The sequence below is a fragment of the Drosophila serrata genome, unplaced genomic scaffold, assembly GCF_035046125.1.
Source record: "Drosophila serrata isolate PLE 108 unplaced genomic scaffold, ASM3504612v1 contig_66, whole genome shotgun sequence".
Lineage (NCBI taxonomy): Eukaryota > Metazoa > Arthropoda > Insecta > Diptera > Drosophilidae > Drosophila > Drosophila serrata.
The window spans coordinates 699233-722958 of NW_028256964.1; the positions used below are offsets into that span (position 1 = coordinate 699233).

A 23726-nucleotide genomic window follows, 5' to 3' on the forward strand; every position below is an offset into this window, starting at 1 on the left:
AATCAGTAAGTATCTATGACCAGTAATTAAGTATGACCATTAAGTAACTCTGAACAGTAAGTATCTATGACCAGTAAGTAACTATGATCATTGAGTATCTATGACCAGTAAGTATGTATAATCAGTTACTAAATTTGAACACTAATAAACAATGACTTGCAACTTTTGTAACACAACACATTTCTGAGACTTGGCCTGCAGCAGTCACTTCGTTCCGGGGATGTTTGAACCAATTGAGAATCATAAGCTCAGATGTGCGAGATTTGATTTGGAACAAATTTAAGCTATTTGAAGGGAACTATGGAGTTATTCTTATTTATAATTTTACTAGTATATATGTCGGAGCATGGAAAATCGGTGGACTATATATACACATATATAGCTGCCATAGGAACGATCGGAAAATTGACTGTGAGCAGAAATTAAGTATAAGCAGTAAGTAACTCTAAACAGTAAGTATCTATGGCCAGTGAGTAACAACGATCAGTAAGTATCTATGACCAGTAATTAAGAATGACCAGTAAGTAACTATGATCAATATGTATCAATGGACATTAAGTAAACATGATCTGTAAATAACTAAGACCTGTAATTAACTATTAACAGATTTTTATCATATTTAATATAAAGCCATTATATATGAATCTAGAATTTTGTGTACAATTTTATGGAAATCGGACTACTATACTCAAATAGCTGCTATACAAACGACCGTTAAAAAATAGAATATAGAAAAGTCAAGGAATATTCTAATAATTTTAGGAAAATAAAACAACATCGATGCTCCATAGATATTTGCAAGTTTATTGTAAACATAAAATCAGAGATTTATTTTGCAAACGAATAATGATCGAGAATGCTAAAAACCCTCATACTTACAATAGTAATTAGTTATAGTAATAGTAATGTGATCGAACAGATATTTTGTACAGGGAAAGGAAATCATGAGGCCGGGATCTCGGGGGGTTCTACTAATGGATATATCTATACACTTTAACATTATCTATAGCTCTTTCAAGGACCTTATAGTAACCAGATGAATAACGATGAACGTTAAGCATACTGCTATTATTAGATCATTCCTGTTACGTGATATACTTAGCTGCCACTGTGCCTTAGCATTGGTTAAGGTAATCGTAATCATAATCTCTGCTCGATCTCTAATATTTGTATATATAGCATTGCTTAGCGGCAGATCGCTTGAAGATTTGTTATCGTTAGGTAGGTGTATTCGTTTCTAGCTTTGCTTCCTGCAACATCACATGATTTCTCCCTCTACTTTACTCGGAACTACGCGGATCGGGGACGGGGTATTCAGAGTCTGGTTTGATTTGATTTTTTGATTGGAACTTATATAGTAAGATTTAGCACCAAAAAGCAGCTTGATACAGACGTAAAAGAAACTACACTTAAACTCTACAAATAGATCGCGATCAAAAGACATGCATAAAAGAGAGTGTTTCTCGTTTGTCTTAAAATGAACAAATCGGTAATAATTACACATTATATATGTATATACTGGTATTTAAAAATAGTTTCTCGATTCAGTTTGACAACAAAATAATCGCTTATTCTCGTTTTATTTGTGGCAGTTTGTTGATTTGCGTGTCCTTAAAAAGTCTATAACAACTGCAATCTCAAGGATATCAATGAGTAGCGACCCCGAATTGGACCCTGACACGCGAGTCGCGTCGAACAATAGCGTCAACTCTACACAACTAATAGTAATCTTCGGTCCTGCACAGATCGTGGTTCAGACTTCGACCCTATAAACTGGTAACAATACAAAAAGAGAGTTGGTAAAGGCAAAGAACTGAACTAGAATCTGAATCTTAACCTGCAAAAAACTGCAAACCAGTCGAAACGATTATAATGTAGTTATAGATAAGGGATATCTTTATCACTTTGCTTTCTGATCCATTCCTCCTCCACCTCCTTCATCCTCTTCTCTCCTCTCCTCTCTTAGGGTAAAACTTTAACATGCACATAAAGACTCACTCGCAGCCAAACAACTTATCCATGGACAGGGACACCATTCACGCCAACCACGCCTCTCTCCGTAAAAATACATATCGATCTCTATCTCTAATCTCTCTCCCTTGGTCAGATCCGTCGTGGTCTTACAACGAGAAGTACTTAAGAAACTGGGCCGGGGGCACAGGCTGGGCCAGCGCCAGCTGGCCACCCGCCTCCTCCACTCGCTGCTTGTAGTCAGGACTCTGGTCCACGATGCACGGATGTCCGTCCGAGGGCCAGAAGAGGCAGCAGCAAGAACGGCACAGGGCCAGCACCTCGGCGAACTGGTAGTCATCGTTAACACCGTACGTTCGGCGCAACTGGTGGTAGATCTGTTTCCAGTCCTTGATCTCACCCATCTGCTTGAACTTGTCCAGGTCGAGAATGGTATGAATCTGCCGCTGATTGAAGTGGAAGCGCGTCAGCTCACGCCAGATGCGCTGCTCGGACACCAGTTTGGCCATGGTGTCCCATGCCTTGGCGGCAGACTCCAGGTCCCTATGGTCAGCGATGCACAGAATAATCTCACGCACACACTCCTCCGGCAGCTCGTGCAGCTTGGGCTTGGCCTCGGGATCGGGCTGGAGGGGAAATACGGAAGATTAGGTATTGAAGGAAAGCAGGGTTTAGATTCTTTTGAGCTCTTACCTCCCTAATCTCGATCTGGCTGGCCACACGCTGAATTCGCTTGATGGTGGCCATATGTTCCTTCCACAGATAGGTGCTACCCAGCGGCTTGCCCCAGCACTTCTGATTCTCCTGGTTAACGATGTGCTCCAGCTTCAGCGCCAGACCCCGAAGCACATTCGGATGCTGCTGACTGTCATTTACTAAAATTGAAAGAGATAAAAATAATGCTCATGTAGAAGAAATGATTATCGATTTATCACTTACCATGGGAGGCCACTTCCTCAACCATTTGGAGGAGCTGGCGCTGGGCACTGCCTGGCAGACTGGCAATACCCTTGTTGGAGACGAGCAGCAGGAAAGCACAGATGTAGTGAAAACGTTTCCGATCCCGCACCGATCGGCGGAAGTCCAGCCGCTTCACAGCCTCGCTCAGACCATTGAATCCGGCGATCTCACGTGTACACCGGATGGTGATGTGGTAATGTGGCGGCATCCCCGCCGACTCGTCCTCCGTTGAACTGTCGCTGCTCGCATCCTGGTAGCTGCTACTGCTTCCCTCCGAGTGGTGACTGCAAGGGAACAGAAATAAATTAATATTTTTATCAAAGTCATAGATAAATCAGGTATAATCTAAAACAGAGTGTTATTTCTTTTTTAATTGTACGATTTCTTGTTGTCTTAAATCACTTTTAAAACGAGATAATCCATTGTCAATGTAACATTTCGGAAGTGATTCGATCCAATGGTGGCCGGCACTCCCCTCAACTTGGGGGGCTAACCAGTTTGGCCAGTATGTGCACTCTTGGAGTGCAGCAACTACCAAGTATTTGGCTTTGGCGGCTTACAAGTGTTAAACGCTTGTGAGTCGCTTTTCACGAGAGGCGGAAGCTACCGTTGCCGATTCCCACCATCTGATCCACAGCTCTGTCCGGTTATTAAATTAAGCAATTCGCCGGAGAGTGGAAATCCAGCCGAGTGTCAAGTTTTTAAGCAATGCTTAATGCAATTACAAGCGCTGGGTCGGCGGAGCTCAATTTGTGAGGATTGTATACTTTTGCAATTCAATTTGAACGAAATTAAGTGTCATTCGCGAAGTAGGAGGATATGGAAGCGTTTAACAGATAGAAATCTTTTAAAAAAGCTCCATAACTAACGAACTCTATAACAAATTGAAGAGATAAATTAGAAAAATACACGAAACTTTTCTGTTTGCTTTGATTTAAAGTCCAATTAAAAGTCCTTGAGGTCAGAAATGTACAACTTGAAATGCCATTATCCCAAATGTCAGACCTATTAGTGACCTTGAAAATCGACAGTTACAGGCGCTGGGAAGTTTGTGCAAAAACCAAGATAAGAAAACCTAATTACCAGGCAATTATGGGGGGAAAAACTTCAATTAGACAAAGTGCAGCCAGCAGCCCACCAGTGAGGGAGCACACTTTGACCCAGTTGTGGGGGAAATCAAAAACAATTTTATACGGCAGCCAAGGACACGAAGCGTCCTCGCCGGAATCTACACAACCGCACAGCAAATGGTCAAGGCACATCGATCCGGTCCTTCCAGGTACTTGTCCTCCATGAAGCGGAGTAAATTAAATTCAGCATCAGCTGCGAGCAACCGGAATTAGGTCCTTAATCAGTGGTAATTCACTCACGGTCCCTAAACAGGAGCTGCTCCAAGGAGGATAACAACCATCAAAGACAGGACGACGAAAGTGGGACGAGAAACAAAAGCTCAGCGCCCCCAAGATGAGCGAGTCGAGAGCCGAGAATCGTCGTTGGCCTGGTCTGGCATGGTCCAAAGTAGGTCACCGCTTCTATTGCCCAGCACCGTACATGAATGTATGTACGTATACGTAATGTGGGAAAGCACTGCACACCCATGTGTTGCTGCACTATGGATCTGTTATTGTTTCTTTTCTGGCTTTTTTTGGCTTTAGCTTGGCATTTCGCATTGCATTTAAGTGACTGACAATAGGGGATGTTCTGCAACTGAAAGTGTGTTTAAAACAATTTAAGTCGTTTAAGACCAGCAGGACATTTAGTTCATTGTACTGTTGAGGGGAAATAAAGGCTAGTGGGAGCTCAAAGGATTCAAGTTGCGAATTAGGACAATAAAAAGTTGATTTACAAATCAAGTGCTAAGAAGGTTGTATATTTTCATTCTCAGGGGGTTTCTTTATTTGATAAAATTGTCATTTGTTTCCTGAATACAACTTCAATCCCATGAGAAACTTTATTAAACTTTATCCTATGAATTTTCTAGCTGAGAGAAAAGGGTTTGGACGGTATTGATATTGTTATTTAGCAATTGAGTTCTCGTTTAGAGTTTCCCTTATCCGATCATTATGATTCCACAACACCTATTTCACAAGATATATACATTCGATTCGCATTGCTCACCTTAGATAAAAGAAACAAAGAAATCAGACCAACCCCTCTAAGGTAAAAAAAAACACTTTATTATTGTAATTTTCACTGCCAATTATTGTTTTTTGATTATTTTATTCCGTTTTCCCATTTCTCGCTTGAAATTCGTGATGTTGTCGCTGGTTGTTTTTTAGATAAACATGCAATTATCTCCGAATCTGTATAAAGATAGCTGACGAACAATGAATTCGTTGTGCTTCTGTCTCCTGGCTGCCACTTCCACTCCACCTTGTGCCTGCCTGGCCCATCCCACAGCCATCACCCCATCATCCCATCCAGCCAACAGACCATGTCGTGGTCGACGACTACGACTACCACGTGATTCATATAAATCACTCAACGACGTCACCATCAAGCGTTCGTTTACCTTTCTCCAAAGCGAATTAAACAAATGAAATGAAGAGCGAGGCGGGGTGGAGCGATGCGCCTTGACTGGCAGGCGCAGCGGGAAAAACTACACAGATGCAGCGGAAAATCGCTTTTCTATTTTTATGCATGTGACCTTTTTCGACATAAATAATTGGTAATGGAGCTGAGGACCGCCGAAGGAGAGCCCAGAAAGCGCATCGACTTCAAGTTTCAAGTTCTAATTTTAAAGGGACGTTGGGGAATCACAGGGAATGGAAATATTCGGTTGCAAGAGATAAATATATATATAATTGGGAAAGTGCGCATGAGTGAGTCAGAGGAAAAGAAAAAGAACGCATTTTACATTTCCCACTGCGTAAATTATAGTTGACTAAGCCAAAATCACAGATTTTCTTTCTATATATACATTTAGTTTTCAAAAAAGCATAATGAAAACATGTTTACCACCCGTTTTGAGACGCAAAAAGGCTTTCAAATAAATCTAATCCATTTAGATGAATACTTATTTTGTATATGAAAGACAATATATATTTTATAATAAAACAAGAAAGGGAAATAACTTTTGAACTTTAAAGTGCATCTGCAATAACTAATTAAGTTTGCATTTCTTAACTTAATCTTGTTTATTTAAAACTGAAAGCCTACAGACAGAAATGCCATAAAATTGCCAGAGAAAATTATAAAATTCATCAATCATTAACTCTGAATGTGCGAATGCGTTATTTATCTTCACCATACACAAATACACATGGAAAATATGTTTAACGATACGTTAAGCCATTTTCCGCGACCTCATGGGCCTTGATAGAGTGGAAAAAGCATTCGGTAGCGAAAGACGGGCAGGAAAATCGATCAAAAAGCGAGCGGGCGATCGTTGGTCCGCAGATGTGCAGCGAAGAGTGCAGTGAAAGTGGGTCCAATTCCGACTCCGACTCCGACTCCAACTCCGGCTCTGACTTGGACACGTCCGCACTCCGTCGTGTGCACTTTGGATTCGCTTTTCCATGCAATTTGGATTTTCTAATTATAACTTTTTTTTTGTTTTTGAGGCATTATCTAATGGGGGTTCAGTGCCGGCCGACGGCCATTTAAATTTTTAATTTACCAGAAAGAAAGTTGGGTAATGCTCGAAACGAGTGCTTAACACGGTTACGAAATGCCCAGGCAAGTGAGCAATAATATATGTGGATTTCAAAAACATATTCAGTCACGAAAGTGAGACACAAATATTATTGGTCCACTTCTCACATTTACCCGTTTCGGAAAATTAGGAAACCCGAACCTTGGGGCGCTGATTACAGCTCATTCGCCTTCAATTGAACTTAATCTCTCTCTCGAAAATGCGTAGTGGCTGTAACTACAATTTATATAATATTTTATGAGATAAGCCAAGATGATGTTGCATAAGACAGAACGTGGAGCAAGTCAAAAATAAAGAGCTTGAAGTGCACTTTTGACAAGTCATAAAGAAAACGCCATCGAACCCATAGAGGGGGCGTTTATTTTTGGCATTTCGAGTGGTCGTAAATGGGGGAAATGCGGAAATAGTGCCACTCGTGATTTAGTCGGACAGGAACACATAGTAGAGGGCACAGAAATATCTTAGAAAATGGTCTAAATAAGGCCTATGGGTGAACATGTTCTTAGAAAAGCCTTGGTGATTTAGGGTATTGAAAAATATAGATAACTAAAGTCACAAAAGAAATAAATGAGTTAAATAATCCTATAAAAAATATGTGCATTTTAGAATTTTAAGAATATATTTGTTTATACTTTGAAGACTATTATTTCAACCTGAGTTGTATGTAAACATATTCCCTAGTAACTCGAAAACGTTCCAAATTTAGAAAGACAAAGAAAGGTGGGCTGACACCAATGCACATTCAACCCCATAGAAACTACTTTGTTAGTGTGGTTTTCTGACTGTGAAAAGTCAGTCCTGCCAACTTCGAAACCCCAAAGGAATGAAAACTACACTCACACACACACACACTATTTAAGCCAAAGGCTAACTTAACCGTAGGCGTGAAAATCGGTCAAGTTTAGGCCAAAGAGTGCAAAGTGCGAGAGTATGTGAGAGAGCTTGCAATGGCCCCAAAAGCTCAAGGTTCCGCACCGCCCACTTTCGACCTCCGAACTCCCACTTTCCGCCCAACAACTCCCCCCATTGAATCGATATATAGGATATGTCAGTCATCGGAATGAGTAATTTCAATAAATACATGCATAATGGAAATCCATCATCTTGTCAAAAGAAAAGGCTCGTAGGGCGTGAAATGGAAATGAAAAATTAATGACTTTTGAGAAATTACTTTAAGGATGCTTTAGAGAGGATACTGTTTATGATTATTTTGTTTATGTAAATTTTGGATAAAATATATATTAGAACAGATATCACTTCATAGGCCCTTTTGCGATCTTTGGACTTTGTTTCGTTTTAAAAATTTTAACAAAACCTAAAAAAGTGAATGCCAAACTTAATGAACAAAAAACTTCACTAGGGCAACCTTTACTTGTTCAAAATATACCAACATACAAAGCATAGGTATCTAAACCTAATAAATCTGCAACGTAAAATCATTAGCTTATCAAGGCCTGTGTTTTCACTCTCACCAACTATTGTTTTCTTTAATGTCTGAATAACTTTTTGTTCCACTTGCAATTTCCCATTGCAAGCGAATAACAATGACTATCAATCAATCGAACGATCGATCAGAGATACTACTCCGTCCCAGTTCACCACTCGAGATACGGATATTGCTTCTACTTCTACCACTTTCACAGTGGTTCAACCAGTGACTCATTGCCGATACATATGACACTTTTGAATAAATCAAGATTTTGGGGAAACTTCTGCAAGACTTGGAGCAACTTTTCATGAGCATAAACGCACAACTTTGGTCTCGTCGCAGTTGATTATATTTTTACTGCCTGCGGCCTGAGTTTGAGAAATCATCGATACGCCAAGCCGATGGGAAGTGGGCTCCATTGTTCGGACCACGACAATTATTCGCCGCTTTGCTTTGGCCAACTTCAATGGCAGTACCATCACTGGCCATTATATTGGGCCCAAAGCGAGTCTATTAAATTGAATGATTTAAATATTTCGGTAGCGAAAACTGTCAGAAAATGACACGATTCGGTATTTTGTTTGTTATAGAGCTTAGGCTTATGGAATACAACTCTTTATGGGTCACAGATCATAGTAGAATTATGATTTCAGGTAATGCAAATTGTCATTACTTTCAGTCAAAATTGGCTCAAGGTAATGCATTATCTTTACTGATAAGATTGTCTGCAAAAAGTGGATTTTGCAAATAGAACCTAAAAAACGAATACAATATATTTTTAAAACGAGGGCTATATATTCCTACACGGAAGTGAGGCCAATGATCTAGTTTACTAATTATATTTGCTAATAGAAACGTGACTAGAAACTACTTATGAGTAATCCAAATACCACAACTGAGTTAAGTTCACTTAAGGTCATTCAATGTACATTTTCAATTACGTCTTAGGTTTTTGATTTGAGATAAGATAGCTTTTGAAACATAAATCAATTAAATTTGTTTTTCAGACCTTTCACAAGACTTTGTAGCTCATTTTAGAGAATTGTGAATATTAATCTAGGAAAATATTGGTTTTAACTTAATTTAACGTGTTAATGATATTTGGTTCAGTGCTTTTAGGCTAGAAATCGGGGCACTGACAACTTGTTGCTTTGGAAAACTTATTTTAAAAACTCAAACCCTATTTCTGCCATACTTTACTCTTATTTGTGAGTTATTAAGTTAACCTGACTAGTGTTTAAACCTTTACAAATGCAAATCGAGCATTGTGCCGATTAGTTTCAACAGCAACTACTTATAAAACATCAATTTCATAATTGGGACGTCAAAAATCAAGGGTCTATTGTGAAAAGTTGCGTGTGGTTCGTTTGGCTATAAGAAAATGCATGAAATCCAAATAATAAAAAATGAAAGACTCACCGTTTCCGTTTGCCGCCGCACTCCAGCACCTTGGACATCTCCCAGCCGCCATCGGTTTTGATCCATGTTTCGCCCGGCGACCGAAAATCTTTTGAAATGAACGCCATCTCGTATACGGATTCCTTTCTTTGGCGGCTGCACTAATTACTGAACGATAGCCCTATTGTTTTTTTCGCGTCAACTTGTAGATTTGTATTTGGTATTGTTTTTATTTTTAATTGTACTGCCTAAGCGGGACGGCGGTTGACGAAACGCGGTTTGATTTGTATCTGCAAGAGGGAATTTCAAAATTAATTGCAATTAAAGGTTCGTTGAGTAAAGAACTCGAACTGCGGAAATGAAACCTATTCGGAGCAGGGCATTCAATAGTTTAAAATCTTCACTTGCCTGGAAGCGAATCTCACAATAAACGTTGAATAAAAAAACCAAAACAAAACCGAAAGAAAAAAGCAGGTCCAAATAAGGCAAACACGAGCGAGAGAGAGAGAACGGCAGAGAGAGCGCTCCGACCAGCTGTTAGGTTTCCATCGTCGATGGAGGGGGAGGCGTTTGGGGCCGAGGGGTGGCTGGGTAATAGCTCACGGTGGGGGGGACTGGCGGAGTGTTGTGCTCTCCGTCTCTTTCTGTGGCTCTTGTTCGTCCGTAGGTACACAGCTGATTTCTGCAATTACGCGTTTGTTTTGCCTTTGTTGTTATTGCAAGTAAAAATTTTCAGAGCTGTTTCCCAAGCACGCAACCGAATTTTTACTTTCATTTCCGCATTTCAAAGTCATCGCAGTGGCTTCGTTAGACACTCTTGGGTAAGTTACACGAGCACTGGTAATCTCTATGTACGTACGTTTTTAAAAATATGGAACACGTTCTGGATTTGCGGAAAACGCAGTTTTCCCCTCAAGCTCTAATTACGCACTTTGCAGCGCAATTACAAGTAATAGCTCTGGCTGACTTGCAGGCAACTAATGACGCACTTTGCCTGGAAAAGCGTTTTCCGTTGCCGTCGCACTCGAGCCACCAACAAAAGTGAACTGCCGTGGCGCAGGGCCCGAAATATGAGGAAAACTTAAGCAGTTTTAACGGATGAAAATCTCACTGCTCACTTTAGAGTGACCGCTGACGGAGCGCCAAAAATAACCTCGGTTTCCAAGCCGTCCAGTGCTGCCGTACCAATCCGAAACAATCGATAGTCGATATCTTAATATTTTTTAAAATTATTGTTATAATTTTGAAGAAAATAAAAAACAATATAAACATATTGATTTTGACTTTCTTTTTCCAGTTTATCTATAATGGAGAATATTGGTTGTTAATAAGTTTTTATACTTTCATCAAAATATCGAATGGGCAATCGATTTACTTCCATCTTTATATCGTGTGAGATTTCATAATTTTCAACAGCAAAAAGAACAAAATATTTCACATTTTGTAAGCGTTTATAATGTCGGCGCCGGAGCAGGGACCTAAGATCAAGTACGGAGAGAACGCTCCCAAGCTGGACAGGGCACAGCTGCAGTTTATGAAGCTGATTGAGGAGCAGAACCTGGACCGCGTGCAGAAACTGAAGCGTATCCGCCGCAACAATCTACTGACCGCCGGCGCTCTGGGAGTCTCCGTGCTGGCCATCTACGGCTATTCTATCTTTTCGGTGCAGCAAGAGAAGTTCCTGGACGACTTTGAGGAGCCCAAGAAGGTCTCCACCAACTAGCCACAGCAGTTATAGTTAGTTTCTTCTAGTACGTAAGCGTTTTCTTCATTTTACACACCCCTGAAGTCGTTGCACAACAATGTGAGTATAGTCTAGTCTTACCTGTTTCCTGGTTAGTTTCTAGATGATTCTTGTTGTTACAGATGTCACAAGCCACCGCCCGCATACTACAGAGCGGCATGCGCCTGCCGCCACTCCCAACCATCCGAGAACTAGTTAAGCTCTACAAGCTCCAGGCGAGAAAGCAGCTGAGCCAAAACTTCCTTATGGACGAGCGTTTGACGGACAAGATTGTCAAGTCTGCGGGTCGTATCGATGCAAATGATATTGTGCTGGAGGTGGGTCCCGGTCCCGGCGGCATCACCCGCTCCATTTTGCGCCGCCAGCCGGAGCGACTGATGCTCGTGGAGAAGGATCAGCGCTTCGGTGAGACCCTCCAGTTGCTGAAGGAGTGTGCCAGCCCACTTAACATCCAGGTGGACATGTACTACGAGGACATCTTGCGCTTCAACCTGGAGCAGCATATTCCGGACACCTCGCAGCGTTTACACTTGATCGGCAATCTTCCGTTCGCCATCTCCACGCGTCTTCTGATCAATTGGTATGAGGATTTGGCCGCCAGACGAGGCGCTTTCCGTCGCAACGACACCTGCATGACGCTCACTTTCCAAAAGGAGGTGGCCGAGCGGATTTGCGCACCAGTTGGTGGCGAGCAGCGCTGCCGACTGTCTGTGATGTCGCAGATCTGGACGGAGCCGGTCCTGAAGTTCATCATACCAGGCAAGGCGTTCGTGCCCAAGCCGCAGGTGGATGTAGGCGTTGTCAAGGTAATACCTCTGAAGCGCCCTAAGACGCATCTGCCGTTTCCCTTGGTGGAGCGTGTGGTGCGGCACATCTTTAGCATGCGTCAAAAGTACTGCCGCCGGGGCTATGGCACCTTGTTCCCACCGGAAGACCGCGAAGAGGTTACTCAGAAGCTTTTCCAGCGCGCCGAGGTACAGGACACGCTGCGCTCCTTTGAATTGTCCGTGGAACAGTGCCTCAGACTGGCCGAAGTATACGAAGAGTACGCTAACGCAAATCCCGAGGTGGCGAGCTACGATTACCGGGCGCCAAAGAATGCGGAGGTCCTCTAATGCAACGATTTCACGCCTGTTTATAAATATTGTAGAATGTATTTAATTAGTTGAGTAAACACAAGTCTCTAAAAGGTGTATGCAATACGCAAAAAGTTGTACAAAGTCGTGGAATGTGCGGACGGAATGTTAGACGAGATTCGTCGTTGTTTAGTATGGTTACTAAGGCACTTTGGCAAAGCCACCTCCGTGGTGATGCTTTAGCGGAAGAACAGCGCAGTGGCTACGGCAAGCACACCCACGATTGCCGAGACTCGCATTCCGCCGGCTCCGTTGCAGCGGTGGTCAAGGAAGCAGAAGCAGAACTCTGTATCCGTGAAGTAGTCGCGCTTCACGTCGTGCTCCTTGATCGTGTGGTTGACGTAGTGCCCCAAATTCACCATCTTGGCGGCAGGACGACAGCCCTCATACTTGTCAGCGGGTATATCCTTGCGGAAGCTCAGGGCACTAAGGCATTCGCGGGTGATGGTCTCCTTGGCTGCAAGAGATTGATGGAATCAATGCACGTTCTGGAGTACATCAATAGGCGTTGACTTACCGCCACGTCGCTCTGTCACCTTCACGCAGATGTCGTTGGGCTCCGGGCAGTGTTCGCCCAGGAAGCCTATTCCTCGCCAGTTAAAGTTCTCCGCGCAACCGGGCGTGGCGGATGTGCAGCGGTAGCACCAGATCGCAGCGCCTGTCAAGCAGTCATCAACATAATTGCAAGTTCTGTAGCATCCTCAAAAATGGTACATACCTTCATGAATAAGAGCTGCCAGCAGCAATACTGCGATGAGATTCGTCTGGGATTGCATTTCCTTCAATGGTTTCTGCACTAAAACGTTGTTTTATTTACAAAATTGAACAAATTCAGAAACGTAAATAAAAAGCAGCAACGCCCAAGCAGGTGATAACGATAAATGGCAAAACTTATCGAGTGCCAACCTAGTGTTGGAAAACGAAATTATTAGCGATAACGATAAGTGGTCCGACTTATCGATTGCTTAATCGATAATACTAGAAAATACTAATAACATACCGATCTAGTGTTGGCTAAAGGAATAATTGGCGAATCTAGTGCTGGCCAACGGAATACTTTTAGGTTGAGTTTGGCGCACTCTGCCATAATTTAAATTTTAAATCATTTATATCTAACAAAGTCTATGCATGCAATACATTGTTTTTATAACCTTGGAGGGAATTTTAATTTTAGTTAGGAGTTTGTTACACAGTAAAGGAGTGATTTCCGACCCTATAAATCCTTGATCAGTATTAAAAGCTGAATCGATTTAGTAATTCGCGGTCGAAAAATACATTTTCATATAGGTACATAATGTTTTAAGTAATTCTTTAATTAGATTTACTTGCCATTTCTAATCTATTTTTGGAATATATTTAGCGGATCATCAAACGACGCTCTGAGTCTTTTGGCATTTCCTGTTCGCTCTAATGAGCAACGTAGGCCATAAAATTATTATTCGTATCAGGCCCAGAGACGGCAAACCGTTGGACTCTCGAGCAATAAACTTTTGATTGTATTTGGAGCTCCGCTGCGGATCGCTTCCAATGCGGCATGTGCGATGTTTGCCCAACGAAACAGCCGGAGATGAGTCAGGGAATAATCTTATTGGTTTATTGACAAAGTCCAAAAAAAGAAGAGCGCGTAATCCGGTGGAGCAGACAGAGACATTGACTGCGCAAATAAACCGCAGGGAAAACGTTCCCAACTTGGACATGACGCTGCTAATCACGTATCCAAGTGAATACGTTAAGGCAAACATTTGCATATTTCTGATTTGTTTATTATTAGTTTATTCGCTTAAACCTTATGGACTAAACATAGTTTGTTTACACTTAGTCATACTTGCAAATATCGCATACAGGGACTTTTGAATAAATCAAAACAAATTGCATTATGTTCACACGTGAAAACATGATGGGGTAAAAAGGGCGTTATGCTGGTTATGCTGTTATGTACAAATTACAATAAATAAATTAAGAATGAATCACACGCATCCCACAAACATTCACTTGCTTACACAAACACACACTCAATCATTCACTCTTTTCGGGTTGTATAAAACTACGAATACATTTTATGTAAAATCACGTTTCAGTTGCGGCTATATGGGCAGCCACCTTTCGCACTTGCATTCTCTACAGCGAGACGATAAAGTCCTTGCCGGTCTTGAAGTCGACGCACTTGAACTGCGGACAGCACTTGGGGAACCGCCAGTTGGGGTCGCTGGGCAGCTCCTCGCAGCCAGGTGCCTCCACATAGGGACAGGTCTCGATGCTGATCTCGCGGGCCTCCAGGCTGCAAGTCATCGCAGCGCAGATGCCCTTTGGCTTGTACTCCTTGTCGGGCAGCAAAGCCTTTCGGGTGAACTTGTCGAAGCACTTGCCAGGATGAGCTGTAAAAATAACAAAGGAGATTTAATATTTAGTAAAAATTGTTAACTCAATATTCGATTAAAACACATGAGTATTTTCTTTGCTTAAATTGTCTTGATATCTGATTTCCTTATAAAATTCCTTATTCTCCTTTGTAAGAGAATATAAAAAATTGTTTTCAGTTTACAATGGTGCAAGCGGAAGTGGTACCAGTCTTCTTTGTTGCTTCCTCGATGCTGTATCGTAGTTACTGCATCTTATTTATGAATTTTATTTATGTCTTGCGAGCTTATGAGGAAGTGGCTATAAATCGTGACTCTGTCTCCGAGCGGAATTTAAATATGTGCATGCGACTTACAAAACAAAAACCAAAAACGAAACAAAATTCAGTTCAAGGTGTCTTTTAATCGAATAATTTAAACACTCACTCTTGTAATCATAAATTGTAAATTATTTTTCGGGTAAAGGTCAAGGCACTCGTATTAAATCAATAAAAGTTACATCAATTAAAAGACTCCCACTACCTCAGTGGCATCAATAAGTTGATGGAAATTTTTATACATTTTATAAACAATTATCCCCAATTAGCCACTCTAGCCTATTTTTGTAACTATCCAATGACTTGCTAAAGCTGAGAAAACGAAAGACTTAAGGCACGAACTTGACAGTCATTCGACAAGAAAATTGGCACACAAGCAAAAGGTGAAGTACTCGGTCGGCATCGGGATATAAATACATCAGAAATAAGAGCTATAGACAGCCTGCGGTTGGGGCTACGGCTGGAGACTGGTAACTGGAAACTGGGCACTGGAGACTGGCATTTATTTTTAAACCCCAAGCACTGAGCCGAGCTGACAGATGGCGGTGGAGCGTACTCGTGCTTTTATTTATAACGAACTGCCTGCCTGCCTGGCCTGCCCTGCGGCTGCGAATTGCTGAGTTGTCGGGTTCAAAAATAAATTGCCAAATAGAAAGGTAAGTTTGATTAATGAGACTCGCCATTAATTTACCATTCGAGGAGCCAAAGAACACGCATTCCAAGCAATTGTGCAATTAATATCGAGGCTCGCGTGAACTCATCGCCTATTTTTAAGCAGTTTGGCGCTAATTTCTTATAGATTAGTGAGCCAGTCGCGCGAGATGGCCAGAAATTCCCAAAGCCAAAGACGTTAAACGACCTTCACGCATGAATAATTCATCAGAGGAAAATATCTGGCCATCTCTGGGAGATCTGGCTGGCGGGATAATCGATAATTTTTCTAACTCAAATCCGCATAGCGATGCAAATTAGGCAAGCGTTTGAATAATAACCACATCAGCACATTTCTTATGCTAATTTTTGGCGAATGCGAAAAACCCAAAAAACCGAAATTCATATCTATCTCTATTTGTATCTGTATCTGTATCTGAATTTGTTTATCTGAATCTGCTACACAACCAACAAACCGAAAGGGGGCCAATAACATGACAAATTTCGTCTGTTGTTTTCGTATTTGCCTTTTGCGTTGTTCGACTTTATATCATTGTTTTCTTTTGTTTATATTATCGTCGTTTTGTGTTTGTTGTTGACGTCAGCGAAAGCAGCCAAAATATCGAAAATATATCAACCCATAAATCACATGTCTCAGCCAAAGGAATTATAAACAAATTTTCAGCATCGATATCTGACGTCAAAGCTGAGTTTGTGGCTTGAAAATATTTATTTGTTCTTGAAATCTATTGGGATGAATCGGACTAGAGACCAAGATTGAGGTTTCTATCGGGAATGAGCTAATATTTTAGGCCTTGCCAAATCATCGCCTCAATCGTAAATCAATCACGCCTGCGAAGCGCCATCAATGCTATTGTTTTATTGTGTTTTGTGGCTGACAAAGGTCGCCTGTCTATTAAATGGAAACTTTGTTAGAAAACTCCATAAGCAAGCAATCGAGTTAATGCAATTTTCAATCATTCTCAGAAAAAAATCTCATTTAAATGGAAATTTAAGTGTCAAGTAGATTTCAATGACTTTTAAAAACGTTATTTTATAGTTTGAACTTTGCATTAAGGAAAAACCCCCCTAATGGGGTATAACTTTATAACTTTTCACTCATTATTTAACTAGTCTTTATTCTATATTTTTTTTATAAAAATAAAGCAGATTTCTCCTTGTCTTCTGCTTGAATACTAACCAGGATGAAAGATGGCTGGCTGGGAGTAGATAGCTGCATCCACGACGCAGGCGAAGATGGCAAAGACCACAATGGTGGCACAAACTTTTTCCACTTGCATTTTGCAGTTGAGTTTTTGGGTTTTTTAAGTGTTCAATTTAATATTTGTTTAATATTTGTAGACGAGCTTGGCTTCCACTCTCGTATTTTTATTCACTGGCGTTGTTTTTGCGCGTTAAGCTTGAGCTTGTCACGGGGAGCTGTTGTGCACAGTTTGATTTTCAGTCACCAACTGAAGCTACCTTCGAGGGGGCTCCCATATTTATGTCTGCCAAAGTCGAGAGACGGAGAGAGCCGTCTCCGATTGTGAGCTTTAAAAAAACCACTCTCTTCACAGCTCGTTCGAAGCACATGTTTTCTTTTTGGATCGACGGGGGCCTGGGATATTCCGGAGCTGGACGTTCGCCATAAATCTCTGGCGGCTCTGGGGGCTATTTGGAGCGATCGCAAGCTGGCGAAATGCTTTTACCCGTCCGCTTTTCGATGATCTCTGCTTGCCGGGCCGTTGTTCTGCATTATTTTGCAGTTTTGCGTAATTAATTATCCGGCCTTCTCAAAAATGGCCTGGCCTGGTCGAGGGTGTGCCTAGGTGTATTGGCTTTGGAATGTGGGGTCGCCCACCCTTGAATCTTTATAAATGGTAATACCTCGCGCTGCCGAGCCCCATTTAGCCGGCTTTTTGATGCTCATCGAATGGACTACTGCTAAATGCGGCTAAAAGAGCTGGCCAAATTGGGATGCAGTGACGCCCAGGCGGAGCTTTTGAAGATGACTAAACCGAGAACCGAGGAAAAGGTAAACAATGGTCAGGAAAGGCGCTGAAGAGGGTTTCGCTTGAAGAGTAGGAGTTAAAAGAACAAATAGCCCGATTCCCCACCATTAACATATTTATTAGCTCCATGTGCCGCCAGGTCATTTTCTGACATTTACCTGGATATAAAAGAAAGCTAGTACTAAAGTCTTATTCTTGGCACTCAACCAGAACTGAGATGACATGATCTGCGAACAATGGTACATTAATTTACCGAGCCACAAGTGTGTTCTTTTTTTAAGGAGAAAAATAATTCACTGAGAATCTGTGTATTTCCAAGTAAGATCATCTACATTGTACCCTCATTTATATCCTAAAACCAAAAAAAAAACTCGCATCATAAAAAACTCATAAAAGTTTTGGTGTCAACAGCATTTTACCTGAATTCTGAATGTTTGATGATCTCCATGCATTTGTATATATATGCAATCGAGCAATTTCACTTATTCAAGCTACACTGCTACAAAATATAGAAAATCTAAATGCACCTGGCGTCGATTGAAAATTTAAATTGCTACTGGCCTGGCCTTATTATCCCATTTGGCTGACGCCAACTTGTCGCCGGGCCGCCACCTTTTGGGCCAACAGAAGGCGTAACGCTTAATGAAAACAAGTCGCTTCCCGACTTTTAAGCGATTTTATTGCAACACAGAAACCAGTACACAGTGGCTGCAATAAATATACGCACTTCTGGATGTATAGTTAGTGGCTTGCATAACTTAAATTTTGAGATACAAGTTGGAAAAGTTGATTACTTTGACTATTATGTGTGACTTTGGTAATAATAATAAATTATTAAATATTTTATACAAATTATATTAGTTTAATGATGATTTAAATTATAATGAGAAATTTCAGTTGATTTCTTTGTTAGATATGAGTAACATTTGTAACACACTGCGTATGAGTGATATGAAGAATATTAAGGAACAATATTACTCATACGCAATGTATTACGCAGTATAAATTATATGATTAAACTAAAGAGTTTATGGAAAGTTAAATCGGGTTTTAAGCAAATAGAACTAAAAAGCATTATATATATTCTTTGAATATGTCTCAGATGTAACTTATAGATGTAACCCAGGGAATCCTCAACTTCTCGATCAGCCCAATTTCTGTTACAAGTTGTTTTTGAGCCAGTCGACGTTTTTGATTAAGGCTCCCCCCTTTTTACCAGTTGTTTGTGTTTGTTGTTTGGGTTCTCGAGATCTCTTTACTTGTTTAACCCGTTTCAAGCCTTGATACCCATGTCGCACTTGCGAGGAGTCCAAGTCCAAGTCCGAGCCCGGTGTGACGTCAATTTGTTGTTTTGTTTGCCGGGACTGGAGCTGGGGTTGGTCAGCTCCTCGGCGCACGCTGGAATTTATTAATTATGGACGGGACCCGCTGGTATCCGCTAGTATTCCACGGTATTCTTTATTTTTTTGACACAGGCCCTAGCATCGCGATAAGGTCGCCAGCCCAGCAATGAACTGTATGTATGTAAGGTAAAAATTCCACTCGAAGCTAACCGATTTGCGGTTGATTTATTGTTTATTCGTTTCCATTTTATTGTCCACTTTTTTGGCCTACGTGCCATCGCCATAGGTCGTCTCTGATTTCCCAGATCGCATAGTCCACAGATTACATGTGGCCATTCTGACGGTTCGGGGTTTTGTGACTAAAAGCCGCAGACAAATCGATAAATATTTATGTGCCTTAGTTTTGTTGTTTTGACGCCACGCATAATTAGTAATTAATATTGCCTGTTTTTTTTGGTTTTTGTTTTTGTTATCCCCCCAACTAGCCCAGCGGCGCACACGGTAGCGAGCAGGTAATTTCTGCCTTCAGCCAATAAACGATCAATTTATGAAAAATTAATTGTTGATTAATTGCCGGTCGGGTGTGATGCATTATGGATGAGTTGTGTACCAGGCAGGGAGGCAGGCAGTCAGTCAGGCTGCCCGTCGTTAACATTCACTTTGCTGATTTCTTACGTTTTTGGCCCAAAAACTGGATGCTTCGATCGAGGACAAGTTGTATTTTGTAGTATTTTTATATACCCCTCAGTGGGTATAAGTTTAAAGGTTGCATATCCCTAACCTTCACCCTGAAATAACTGTTAAATTATCTTGTAAGGGTTTGAAAAATGTCATAACAATCGGTCTTACATTATTCATTTATTGCTTGAGAAACTGCAAAGCTTCTCTTAAGACTCATCCTCTCCAGAATCCCCCCATCCTTCCATAGACTCTGAACTGACATCGTCTAAATCGGACTGTGAATCTGATCCCATGAGTGCTATCATGTCATCCGCATGGGATGCCTCGCAATAGTATTCCTTGTACTCATAGATGAATCCCAGACGCACAGCAGCACCCAAAAGTCCCTTTAGAATCTCCCTTGCCTTTGTTTTATCCTCGGGACTAAGCTGAAGTATTTCTTTGGAACTCATAAGCCTTTCCAAAGTTGTTGGCTCGTCGATCGATTTAACAAGTTCAACCAAATCTTTTTCGGTAGCCATTAGACCACAACTTAAACAAATATAGTTAACGGTTGAAAAACAGAACTAAAAATCTCTAGATATTGTTCGTTTGAAGGAAGACCTTGGTAGTGAGGGCTCAAAACTCAGAGATACTGTGTTTTCAAGGGATACTTGGTTTCAAAATATCTTAGAAAATCTATGGAAACTAATTATTAAAACATAGTTTATTTGTCTTGTTAATATTTAAAGTTTTAGTAATAACTTGAGCATATTTATGACTTTCCCAGACCCGACCCATAATACGAAGTTCAAGTTAAACAAGAAACTCACATGGGCCTGCTTTTTGCATAGTTTTGACTGGAAATGAATATATGATGCGAATATTAGCCATCATAAAATCTGTCAGATTCCCAGAATTTACTGTGGCGACTTGGAGACGCGACCAGGCGTCGCATCTGAAATTCCTGCATAATCACTGAGTTGGAGTTCGATCGGGAAATAGATTCGATTGGGCAACGGATTCGGATTCGGACTGGACCGGTCCGTCCGGCTATCACTCTCCACAAACGACCGGCGACCGGCGACCGGCGACAGTAGCGACGTCAAGTGTGTAATAAAATCTTCACGCCGTACACACACTATATAGATGGATATACATATATAGTTAGTATACATTCCCAAAGGCGATTAGCACATGGAGCGGTCGGAGCGGAGATCGGATAACTTGATGGATGTTGGCAATTTCTTTGGCGCCAGACTTGGCTTCTGCTCGTATGCGGATTTCGATAGTCCGGGGTTTTTACTCCTAAACGGTGAACAAAGGCCAGTGTGTTAAATATGCAAATTAGCCACAAATTAATTTATCGAGTCTGGGATTAAAGAAATTTCTATTGCCTTTCCCCCGCCCTCTTCCGCACGATTCTGGGGAATACCTGATAGAGCCATTAGCTGATTGATTTGGAATACCATTTGGCCAAATTGGGGCTGTCGAACTGGGAACGCCTAGCAAGTTGGTCATCAATCTAGGGAATCTAGGTAAAGGTCTAGGGAATTTAGTTACTTGGAAAATACTTTAATGACTATTTCAGACATTGTTTCTTGGTTTAATAACCAGTATGGAATTCAATCTAGAGTCTTGACTAGAAATTACCGTCATTAACTTTGAATTGGGACTGAATTTAAATCGAATTTTATTGTCTTAATACCTTCTTAAACAAAAATCAAGAAAGGAAACTAAGTTCGGAAGGCCGGAGATTAAATACACTGTGAGTTTGCTATCGAATTAAAGGATCGAATCGGAAATCGATCAGAACTCAGTAATTAACTATGATCAGTAAGTATCTATGACCAGTAAGTATCAATAAACATTAAGTAACTGGGATCAGTAAGTAACTATGATCAGTAAGTATCTATGACCACTAAGTATGTATGATCAGCTACTAACTTTGAACACTAATAAACAATGACTTGCAACTTTTGTAACACAACACCTTGCTGAGACCTGGCCAGCAGCAGTCACTTCGTTCCGGGGATGTTTGAACCAGTTGAGAATCATAAGCTCAGATTCGCGAGATTTGTTTTGGAACAAATTTAAGCTATTTGAAGGAAACTATGGAGTTATTCTTCTAAATAATTTTACTAGTATATACGTCGCAGCATGGCGAATCGGTGGACTATATATACACATATATAGCTGCCATAGGAACGATCGGAAAATTGACTATGAGCAGAAATTAGGTATGAGCAGTAAGTAACTCCAAACTATAAGTATCTATGGCCAGTGAGTAACAACGATCAGTAAGTATCTATGACCAGTAATTAAGTTTGACCAGTAAGTAACTCTGAACAGTAAGTATCTATGACCACCAGTAAGTAACTATGATCATTAAGTATCTATGACCAGTAAGTATGTATAATCAGTTACTAAATTTGAACACTAATAAACAATGACTTGCAACTTTTGTAACACAACACATTTCTGAGACTTGGCCAGCAGGAGTCACTTCGTTCCGGGGATGTTTGAACCAGTTGAGAATCATAAGCTCAGATGTGCGAGATTTGATTTGGAACAAATTTAAGCTATTTGAAGGAAACTATTGAGTTATTCTTCTAAATAATTTTGCCAGTATATAAGTCGGAGCAAGGCGAATCGCTGGACTATATATACACATATATAGCTGCCATAGGAACGATCGGAAAATTGACTAGGAGCACTAATTAAGTATAAGCATTAAGTAACTCTAAACAGTAAGTATCTATGGCCAGTGAGTAACAACGATGAGTAAGTATCTATGACCAGTGATTAAGTATGACCAGTAAGTATTTATGACCACTAAGTAAGTATGATCAGTTACTAACACTAATAAACAATGACTTGCAACTTTTGTAACACAACACATATCTGAGACTTGGCCAGCAGCAGTCACTTCGTTCCGGGGATGTTAGAACCAGTTGGGAATCATATGCACAGACGTGCGAAATTTCTTTTGGAATAAATTTAAGCTATTTGAATGAAACTATGGAGTTATTCTTTTATATAATTTAACTAGTATATAATTTGGAGCATGGCAAATCGGCGGATTATATATATACATATATTTAGCTGCCATTGGAACGATCGGAACATTTTAAGAAAAAGAATTATAACTTTTCCAGTTTTTAACAGATTTTCATCAAATTTGGTATACAGGGTATACAGACTTCGGCGTAACGAAGTTAGCTTCCTTTCTTGTTTTGTTTTTAATTTTTAGCTTGCATGGTACTTCTCCATAAAAGCCATAAGGAAGCAATTCCGACCGAATTAATTATGGCATCACTAACTTAATTAGATCCACCTTACTTGTGCATAAGATTCTTAGATCTCTTCATAATCAGTTTTATAGAAGAAACTTAAAACTCATTCTAGTTTTCCTTAATTGTTTTCTAATTTAAAATTGGTTACACGTTTTGTCAGATCCTCACTTTGATGGAAACCTTGACGAATTACATTTCAAATACATAAAGTTGATATCGAATTAAAGCCAATATGGGCAGTGCCTTTGTTTTTGGGCAGTTTCCGCATGCCGAAGAGATGAGTAACCAGACCCAAGATTGAATCAAAATCAAAAAATGTGGAATATCTATACCAACTTTGAGACTGGCACGCGTTCAGCTTTTCGAGACCTACGGGTTTATTATTAAATTTGTTTTGTTGTCAATAATATAGTACAAATAATAAGAGATTCAGATGGGAAACTGGTTGTATAATAAATCTGTGTTTAAAGTTAACGCATAAAGTCCTACCTTATGGGACCCACATGGCCTTCAAAAACATTTATATTTTAAGTTAATTTTAGCAGTTTCAGAAAGCTTTTCGTAATGTTTATATACCTTTGAAGTTCACGTCTCAATAAATTCCATATAGCCGCACTCATTTCTCAGATCGCTTGACTTAATCCGCTAATTTGATTTGCAAACAAATCCGAAACGGTCAATTTACGCGCACGCCCCCGCATTTTGAACCGGCGGAGAACCGAGATGGGAACGCTCCATTGGCGAAAATCACTTAGCGGAGAAACCGGCAGCGGAATGCAAAGCGAAGTGAAATAAGC

The 23726-nt window shown here is 40.6% G+C and overlaps 6 protein-coding genes and 1 long non-coding RNA gene across 7 annotated transcripts; 3 read left to right on the plus strand and 4 right to left on the minus strand.

Annotated features, from left to right (window-relative positions):
* Positions 1–783: 783 nt before the first annotated feature.
* Positions 784–10567, minus strand: LOC110178914 (F-box only protein 32). The gene is made up of 5 exons (XM_020946194.2): positions 10273–10567; positions 9435–9703; positions 2911–3215; positions 2665–2846; positions 784–2597 (listed from the first exon to the last, which is right to left on the minus strand). Exons 2-5 carry the CDS (start codon positions 9539–9541, stop codon positions 2121–2123), a joined length of 1071 nt encoding a protein of 356 aa, XP_020801853.1. The 5' UTR covers positions 9542–9703; positions 10273–10567; the 3' UTR covers positions 784–2120.
* Positions 4965–5342, plus strand: LOC147644921 (uncharacterized). Its single transcript, XR_015272829.1, has 2 exons — positions 4965–5091; positions 5211–5342. It is a non-coding gene; the product is annotated as an uncharacterized LOC147644921 (long non-coding RNA).
* Positions 10568–10869: 302 nt separating the features above from the next.
* Positions 10870–11458, plus strand: Ccdc56 (Coiled-coil domain containing 56). The gene is made up of 2 exons (XM_020946189.2): positions 10870–11217; positions 11280–11458. The coding sequence occupies exon 1, from the start codon at positions 10870–10872 to the stop codon at positions 11134–11136; it is 267 nt and encodes an 88-aa protein (XP_020801848.2). The 3' UTR covers positions 11137–11217; positions 11280–11458.
* On the plus strand, positions 11280–12367 carry mtTFB1 (mitochondrial transcription factor B1). Its single transcript, XM_086837886.1, has one exon. The coding sequence runs from the start codon at positions 11280–11282 to the stop codon at positions 12270–12272; it is 993 nt and encodes a 330-aa protein (XP_086694012.1). The 3' UTR covers positions 12273–12367.
* Positions 12292–13214, minus strand: crim (QVR superfamily protein crim). The gene is made up of 3 exons (XM_020946190.2): positions 13012–13214; positions 12811–12951; positions 12292–12750 (listed from the first exon to the last, which is right to left on the minus strand). The coding sequence occupies exons 1-3, from the start codon at positions 13067–13069 to the stop codon at positions 12473–12475; spliced, it is 477 nt and encodes a 158-aa protein (XP_020801849.2). The 5' UTR covers positions 13070–13214; the 3' UTR covers positions 12292–12472.
* An 828-nt stretch (positions 13215–14042) lies between these two features.
* On the minus strand, positions 14043–17146 carry LOC110178951 (uncharacterized). The gene is made up of 2 exons (XM_020946252.2): positions 16820–17146; positions 14043–14668 (listed from the first exon to the last, which is right to left on the minus strand). The coding sequence occupies exons 1-2, from the start codon at positions 16917–16919 to the stop codon at positions 14412–14414; spliced, it is 357 nt and encodes a 118-aa protein (XP_020801911.1). The 5' UTR covers positions 16920–17146; the 3' UTR covers positions 14043–14411.
* A 2668-nt stretch (positions 17147–19814) lies between these two features.
* Positions 19815–20292, minus strand: LOC147644923 (uncharacterized). The gene has a single exon (XM_086837947.1). It carries the CDS (start codon positions 20173–20175, stop codon positions 19861–19863), a length of 315 nt encoding a protein of 104 aa, XP_086694073.1. The 5' UTR covers positions 20176–20292; the 3' UTR covers positions 19815–19860.
* Between the last annotated feature and the right edge of the window lie 3434 nt (positions 20293–23726).

Bases quoted from the DNA above. Each gene is read 5' to 3' on its own strand.
- LOC110178914 (XM_020946194.2), bottom strand. From the start codon at position 9,541: ATGGCGTTCATTTCAAAAGATTTTCGGTCGCCGGGCGAAACATGGATC. The intron at 3,216-9,434 runs GTGAGTCTTTCA...GTTCCCTTGCAG, and splicing joins TGCGGCGGCAAACGGAAACG to TCACCACTCGGAGGGAAGCA. The intron at 2,598-2,664 runs GTAAGAGCTCAA...TTTCCCCTCCAG, and splicing joins GCCAGATCGAGATTAGGGAG to CCCGATCCCGAGGCCAAGCC.
- Ccdc56 (XM_020946189.2), top strand. From the start codon at position 10,870: ATGTCGGCGCCGGAGCAGGGACCTAAGATCAAGTACGGAGAGAACGCT.
- mtTFB1 (XM_086837886.1), top strand. From the start codon at position 11,280: ATGTCACAAGCCACCGCCCGCATACTACAGAGCGGCATGCGCCTGCCG.
- crim (XM_020946190.2), bottom strand. From the start codon at position 13,069: ATGCAATCCCAGACGAATCTCATCGCAGTATTGCTGCTGGCAGCTCTT. The intron at 12,952-13,011 runs GTATGTACCATT...ACTGCTTGACAG, and splicing joins GGCAGCTCTTATTCATGAAG to GCGCTGCGATCTGGTGCTAC. The intron at 12,751-12,810 runs GTAAGTCAACGC...AATCTCTTGCAG, and splicing joins GGTGACAGAGCGACGTGGCG to CCAAGGAGACCATCACCCGC.
- LOC110178951 (XM_020946252.2), bottom strand. From the start codon at position 16,919: ATGCAAGTGGAAAAAGTTTGTGCCACCATTGTGGTCTTTGCCATCTTC. The intron at 14,669-16,819 runs GTTAGTATTCAA...TTATTTTTACAG, and splicing joins GCCAGCCATCTTTCATCCTG to CTCATCCTGGCAAGTGCTTC.
- LOC147644923 (XM_086837947.1), bottom strand. From the start codon at position 20,175: ATGGCTACCGAAAAAGATTTGGTTGAACTTGTTAAATCGATCGACGAG.